This window comes from Python bivittatus, unplaced genomic scaffold, assembly GCF_059951505.1.
Source record: "Python bivittatus isolate LINGU-HERP-01145 unplaced genomic scaffold, Pbiv_v1 ctg000220_np1212, whole genome shotgun sequence".
NCBI classification, from domain to species: domain Eukaryota; kingdom Metazoa; phylum Chordata; class Lepidosauria; order Squamata; family Pythonidae; genus Python; species Python bivittatus.
In genome coordinates, this window is record NW_028277048.1 from 41,785,111 (window position 1) to 41,792,558 (window position 7,448).

At 42.7% G+C, this 7,448-nt stretch overlaps 1 protein-coding gene across 3 annotated transcripts in view; it reads left to right on the forward strand.

Annotated features, from left to right (window-relative positions):
• The window catches only part of GPS1 (G protein pathway suppressor 1), a 19,692-nt gene extending 12,244 nt beyond the window's left edge, over nt 1-7,448 (forward strand). For all 3 annotated transcript variants that reach the window (XM_007434181.4, XM_088138439.1, XM_088138437.1), the window contains 10 exons: nt 671-806; nt 1,117-1,194; nt 1,743-1,803; nt 2,059-2,144; nt 2,393-2,487; nt 2,899-3,004; nt 4,264-4,344; nt 4,470-4,607; nt 5,125-5,259; nt 6,390-7,448. In XM_007434181.4, coding sequence (XP_007434243.1) covers nt 671-806; nt 1,117-1,194; nt 1,743-1,803; nt 2,059-2,144; nt 2,393-2,487; nt 2,899-3,004; nt 4,264-4,344; nt 4,470-4,607; nt 5,125-5,259; nt 6,390-6,464 — 991 coding nt within the window. In that variant the 3' untranslated portion in view covers nt 6,465-7,448. The remainder of the gene's footprint in view (nt 1-670; nt 807-1,116; nt 1,195-1,742; nt 1,804-2,058; nt 2,145-2,392; nt 2,488-2,898; nt 3,005-4,263; nt 4,345-4,469; nt 4,608-5,124; nt 5,260-6,389) is intronic.

Genomic DNA, 7,448 nt, shown 5'->3' on the forward strand with positions numbered 1-7,448 from the left:
AATTTCCCAAGTATTTCTTGAGAATGGAAATTAAATGTCTGAACTGCTTTTTGCTCATCCCCAGGAATTAAATAAGTAGTGTGCTTACCATAATGCCCCTCTATGAGCCCATAGAAGTTAGTGTGAAATACACTATTTTTGTTCTAAACATGCAATGTGTGAGACACAGCTTATGCCCCAATATACCTTTTTTTTCCTTTCTGTGACCCACTTTTTTCCTAATGCTGCCACCGCTCAGTCCCACACTCAGATGTTGCAACACGTGTGCCTTGTACTCCTTGCATAGTATATATTTGTTGACTTTGATAATGTGCATAGCAGCTGCATTCCTCAGTTATGGTGGGAATTATTCATGGTAGCTTATGAATCGTTTTGCAAGGAGGTAAATGCTCACAAGAGGCAATGGAGGTATTTAGGAATGAAGCACAGTAGGCTTTGTAAGAGAAGAATACTGAAAAAGCATAATAAATAACTATACTTGATCCTCATCTTTAGTTTTCTACAGAAATGTTGGTGCTGAGTATCTGCAAGCAATAAACAAGAAATTCTTCATGTGTTACCCAGTATTTAGACTTTTTGGACAAGGACAAACAATGCTTTTCTTTAGGATTAGGCATTTCTGATGCTCCCTTGCTTATTCATTTATAGCTGACATGTGCCTTCTTTTTAGGAGAGGCCATGATGACTTGGGAGATCACTACCTTGACTGTGGAGACCTCAGCAATGCCCTTAAATGTTATTCACGAGCCCGTGATTACTGCACCAGTGCAAAACATGTTATTAACATGTGCCTCAATGTTATCAAGGTAAACAGCAATTTATCTCAGCAGTCCTTTATTTGGGGAGGGGACACTAGTAGAATTTAATCTCTGTTCAAGATAGGCTTTTTTTCCAACTCATAACTAACATATAAACCTCCCTTTTCTGTCTTTGCACTCCAAATTTCCAGTTTTCCCATCAGTACCTTTCATGAGGTCCCCATGAGTCAGTAATTGTGGGCTACTACAACTCCTCAAAAAAAGTCTCTTTTTCACAACTACCTCTTTTACAGAGGCACAGAATGGAACATAGCAGGTAATATATTACTCAGCTACGTCTGGACTTGTTTCTTTGCAGGTCAGTGTTTATCTTCAAAACTGGTCCCATGTCCTGAGCTATGTGAGCAAAGCAGAATCCACGCCAGAGATTTCAGAGGTAGTAAGCTTTTTCCAACTTGTCTATTGCAAGAGATTCCAATGATTGCCTCATCACCTTCTGACTTTCCCAAGCAAGTGGGAATTTGAAACTAGTTCACCCTGATCTAGTCATATGCTTAAGTGCTAGGTCATGCTACTTCCTCATGTGTCTTCAGGTGCCCTAGGTTAATATCCCGAGACAATATAGTCCTGTCTAATGTCTGACCCCACCTCTGTGATGCTGTGTACTATTTTACCTTGTAGAAGGATTGTTAGAGCTATCTAATTAATAATGGACATGGAAGTAGACATGGGGTTCAGATTCCCTTATGAAAAGAAGCAGAGACCCGGTTTCCTCATTGGCCTACATGGTAATGTATTGTGCACATGATCCCTGTTTTGAGCTTTGAATGAATCCATCTACTTTTCAGATGAGCTCTTGGGTCATGTGAAATTTCTCTGAAAAGAAATCAGAGAGCAGAACTGCTTCCTCAGACAAGCTTAATGGAAGGAATTAGCTAAAATAGTGGTGCTCATTTGGTGATTCTCTCCCTCTTCCCTATCTAGCAAAGAGGAGAACGGGACAGCCAGACACAGGCCATCCTTACCAAATTGAAATGTGCTGCAGGTGAGAAAGTGATTTGTTTGTTTCATGGATACTGTCCTTAGTGTTGTGTCCAAGTAGTGCAATATACTAGCAGAATGTTCCATCTTGCCTTTCCAATTTCTACCCCAATATCATACTGCTCAAAGCCCCCCAAGTCAGTTTCTATTCCTAGAACTATTATTAATCTCAGAAGCTCTCCCTTAGGTTTCTGTGTGACCCCTAGCCTTCTGTTTCTTCCCATTCATCTGCACAAGAGTAACTTAGTGTCATTCTTAGGCTTGGCTGAACTAGCTGCCCGGAAATACAAGCAGGCAGCAAAGTGCTTCCTGTTGGCCTCATTTGATCACTGTGACTTCCCTGAGGTGAGGATGTGGGAAAGATGTGAGCTGGCAAAATAATGGGGTTAATATGGGGGAAATGGCTCATTTGAGACCACCTGTGACCTTTTCCAAGCTAAATCTGGCTTGGAGATCAAGGGATATTTTTTCCCTTGTTTTTTCTGGGAGGGCCACCTCTTCCTTGGGTTTATGAATCTGGAGAAAGGATTCAGGCAACCTGGGTCTCCTTATTTATATTCTTTAGAGGCTCTCCCTTCTCTCTTTTTTTCCAGCTGCTCTCTCCTAGCAATGTAGCTGTATATGGTGGCCTGTGCGCACTAGCAACCTTTGACCGACAAGAATTGCAACGTAATGTCATCTCCAGCAGGTGAATGATTTGTGGGACCTTCAGTGATGAAATAAAAAAACTAAATTGTGATGGATCTGTTAGAGGATTTATTTATGGGAGCAGACAGATGGCAGGAATGAACAAGAGTAGGGTCTCTCATCTTATATCCACTATATTCAGTTTTAATTTCCTGTGACTGCTTTTCCTTTATTTTTAAGAAAGGGAGGATGAAGAACTGTAGTCTTACTCCCAACTAAGTCTAGATTTTAGACTCTCATGTCTTTCCACTGCATTGCTCTTTGGCTCTTGAGACACTTAGTGGTCACTCGCACCTTTGTAGAAATGGTCACCCAATCAAAATGACTCTCTCATTGAATAGAGTAGTCCTCTTTGAAAGAGACATAGAAGATGACTAGATTTTGGGTTGTGTGACCCCTTCTGTATCTGCAGCTCCTTCAAACTGTTCTTAGAGCTGGAACCACAGGTCCGTGACATCATCTTCAAGTTCTATGAATCCAAATATGCTTCATGTCTCAAGTTGCTGGATGAAATGAAGGTATGTCCTAGAGTTTTGGTTTTTCCCAGTATGTTTTGGAAAGGAGTTGCAACAGCCTTTGAACTGTGAGAACCCTTTGCTAATTGGGTGAAGCTGCTCTTGTCTCAGAAGGATAAGAGGCCTGGCTTAAGAAGGGGCGAGTGAAAGACTTTAGAGGTAATACCAGGTCATAGTCTGGGAGTGTGTGAGTATCTGCCCTTCTTGCATGTTAGCCTTAATCAATCCCATCCTGTTTCAATGTGTTCAGGTAAGGCGTTATTGCAAGCTACTAGCATACTAAGCTCAGTCTGAAAAATAGAAAAGTATTTTATAGCTACGTGTGTACTTTTATAAATATACAGAGACCTATTAAATATCTCAAAAAATAGAAAGGAAGGAAAACAAATAAATGTTGCTAGAGGAAGAGGCTCTGCCTATGTAATAGTTGTTAGGCTGAAATTGTACTATCTTGAGAGCTAGTTCAGATACATGCGTAAGATTTAAAGGTGTTATCACCTTTAAAGCCCTACATGGCATGGGACCAGGTTACCTAAGGGACCGCCTCTTCCCCATGACTTCATCCCGTCCCACCCGATCACACAGGGAGGGCATGCTTCAGACCCCCTCGGTAAAAGAGCTCCGATTAGCGGGGTCCAGAAGGCGGGCCTTCTCAGCTGTAGCCCCCGCCCTTTAGAATATTTTGTCCCCGGAGGTGAGATTGGCCCCTTCACTCCTGGCCTTCTGGAGAGATCTGAAGACCTGGCTCTGCCACTTGGCCTGGGGTGGGGAGGGAAGTCACCAAGTGTGGGGATGGCTGGCCCTTAGAGGCCTGTCGTCTGCAGCTCTGGAACCGTCAGCCTGTTGGATTTTTTCTTGTTTGGTAATGTTTTGTATAGTTTTTATGTTTTATGTATTTATTGTTTTAATGGATTTTGTGAGCAGCCCAGAGTCCTCCGTTAGGGGGAGATGGGTGGAGATAAATTTAATAAATGACTATTTTTCAAAAATTTATCTTGACAGACCTTTTTTTTTCTTTTGAGACTGCCCTGTTCAGAAGAAGCCAGTGAAACAGATAATTAAAGTTGTGGATATTCTCTTCCTCTGTTGCTATTATAGTTAGTTCCAGCTCTCCCAGGTTAATAGCAAATGTAGTACTAATACTAGAAGATTAATGAGTGTTATGGCAACTCCAAGGGAAATGTGGCAATGCCTTGGTAAATGATTGTTTTATAGAGCAAAGGTTTGGAGAGTTTTATGTCCATTCTTCCTATTCTGGACAGGATAATCTGCTATTGGATATGTACCTGGCACCTCACGTGAGAACACTTTACACTCAGATCCGAAATCGGGCCCTCATCCAGGTAATTGTCTTTCTCTGTGGCTTCACTGTGGCTTCCTTTCATTCCTTTCCTCACTGGATGCAGTGCAGAGACACTCTTGAGTATTCCTCTGTCTGTTTCTCTCCTGACTTTTCCCTTTTTTCCAGTATTTCAGCCCCTATGTGTCAGCAGACATGCGCAAGATGGCCACTGCCTTCAACACCACTGTGGCAGCTCTGGAGGATGAACTCACTCAGCTGATCCTAGAGGGGCTGATAAATGCCAGAATAGACTCCCACAGCAAGGTGAGTCCCAGTCATACACATGCTCATGAGTCTTTCTGGCCCCTTCTGAAAGCCAATGGCTAACTAGGAAGAATGGATCGAATTGTTTCCACGTCCTTTTGCTGCAGTACCAGCAGCCCGGAGAAAAGCAAGGCCTATATTATGTCCCCACTGAGAAGAATTTAAATTTAATGCATGTATGGATGAGAACATCAGTAATTATGCCATAGTCTAGAATATTTTAGCAAACATAAGAATCTGAACACACAAGGTATAGCTCCTGGTTACAGGAAACCCTGCTTGAGTTTAATTAATTATTTAAAGAAAAAATCCTGTGTTTCTACTTAAAAAGAACTCAGAGTGGCTTTTTTGGTTTCTAAATTTTCAGAAGACACTTCTCACTATTTCATTTCCCTCCAGAAATACTGGAGGTGCTACTGTATTTTGTTTCTCAGAGATCCTGTGGCACTCATTTGCTGCTCCTCTTCATCCCTGAACAGTCTCTGTATCTCTCCAGCTACTTAATCTTGTTCTGTAGATTTTGTATGCCAGAGACGTTGACCAGCGCAGTACTACCTTTGAAAAGTCCCTGCTCATGGGAAAGGAGTTTCAGCGTCGCGCCAAAGCTATGATTCTACGAGCTGCTGTCCTGCGTAATCAGATCCATGTGAAGGTGAGCAAAAGTGCCCTGCATTTGCCAGGGGCTTGCATCTTCATGGGCTGGCATCAATTGGCGGTTGGTGTAAATATAAATGAGAGCATTTGGGCTGAGCTAATAAGTCCTGCGAGGGCAAGTAGTTCTGTGCATCTCCTGAATGACTTTAGCTGATGCTTAAATATTCAAAGGCCACAAGCAGATTAGGTAAGACTTTCACCTTTCTTAGAAGTACCTTATTACTTTAGTACAGAAGTAATTGTGAATGTAAGAAGAGCCTTGCTGGGTTAAGCCTAAGGACTTTCTAGTCAAATTTTCTGGGTTCTGTAATGGCCAATCACATCTATCCAAGAAAATTACTTGTGGACCTGAGAGCAATAGCTCTTTTCCACTAGCTTCCCAGAAACTGGGATGTAAGGAACTTTGCTTCTGACTGTAGAGTGAGTATATAGCCCGCAGGACTAATAGCTGTTGTTACAGCACCTTCCTCCCTGAATTCCTCTACTTCCACTTTAAAACTATCTTAAGTTTGAGTCCATTCTACATCTGGTAGCAATGAATGTCATAGTTTCATTATGTATTATGCACAGACGTTCTTGCAACAGGAAATGACAAAATGAACATAATCCAAAGGTGGATTTTTCTGGGCAGATCCATGGGAAAGATGCAGACTGGTGTATGAAGAGAAGAGGGCTATGTGAGGCATTTGAAAGAAGCAGCTGGGAACTGCTTTTGAAGTAGTTGTGTGACCCTGGCAAAAGACATAACTGCTTGAACTATTTAGGGGGAAAGGGCTTTGTTATGAAACACTTCTTTCAAAACGCTTTGCCCAGCCTTAGAAGAGACCTTGATGTTGTGCACATCCTTGGGTCCCTAAGTCCTCAGGTTTCCCTTAATTGTGTGATTCTTTGTGAGACAAACCAAAAGGCGGGATTCTTTTACTAATGTCACTTTTTTTCTGAAGAAGAAAAGGGTGTCTCCAAATGCTATCTAATCTTTCAGTCCCTCATTATTGCATTGGTCTGGTTTTGGTTCCCTGTGGGGTTTCCTCCACTTGCCTGCTGCTGTGGCAACTTGTGGGTTAGGAGAAGCTCTTTTTCTAGCTGATTACTTACTGGGCCTTGGGTCTCTCTTTTGGCTTGTTACAGTCTCCTCCACGAGAAGGAAGCCAAGGTGAACTCACTCCAGCAAACAGCCAGTCCCGGATGAGCACCAACATGTGAAGCTCTGAGCCAGCAAAAGACTGTCCCTTCCTCCCCGCCCCACACACCCAGGGCCATGTGTATCCAGTATCCACAACATCAGCTGTCCCATGGTGCCTTTTCAGACTCTGGCTGGGGGGGCGGGGAGGCAGGACTGTTGAAGGCAAGCTTTGAGAGTCTGAGAACTCCTTTTAGAACAGACACGTTCGTCAGATGCAGCCCTTTGAGAATATGCAAGCCTGCAAGTGCTGGCTTCATCTTGTCTTTCCCCGGGGTTTCTCACAAACAGAAGCTGATCCTGGTTTCATTCAGCTGCCAAAAGAGCTTTGTTGTTTCTGTTTAGTAAAAGATAAATAGCATGAATCTGAAGGACATGTGTGTTCGTGCAGAACTTCTCATTTGTACGAATGCATCATCTCAGACCCTGAGAGTCTCTCTTGGACAGCATCTACAGGAAAATAGGCATCCTTTCCATTTATTCTCTTCAGGGCTTGTGTTTGCATTTACCTGGAATCAGCTCCATTTTAATCTGTTCTTCCTATTTTTTGTTTTTTAAGTGTGTGCTCTGGCTTGCTTTCACATCCCCTGACCTCAGCTGAGCAGTTGGTTCCTTTGATAATTCTCCTCCAAATTTATTATTGTGATATAAAAGGGGCACTGATAGGGTGGGGGGGGCACACGCAACTGTCTCCCTCTGCATCTGGGCAGGACCTGCCTGGCTGCCTGCACTATTACTCTCCTTTTTTAATTTATCCTATGACAAAAGGGGGGTGTGGTCACAGGCCCGACTCAGATTGTGTTGCGTTAACAAGCCTAGGTTAAGTGTTTGAATATTCCACAGTTACTTCCATTTGGGGAGGTTCATGGGGGTTCATCCCAAGGAAGAAGTTACAAATTTGGACCTAGCTCTTGGCCAATTCATCTACTTTTCCCAGAATCTGTTAATGTTGTTTAGTTTAAAACCACATTCTCTCCTATGCATTAAAAACATAATTGCAATGATAA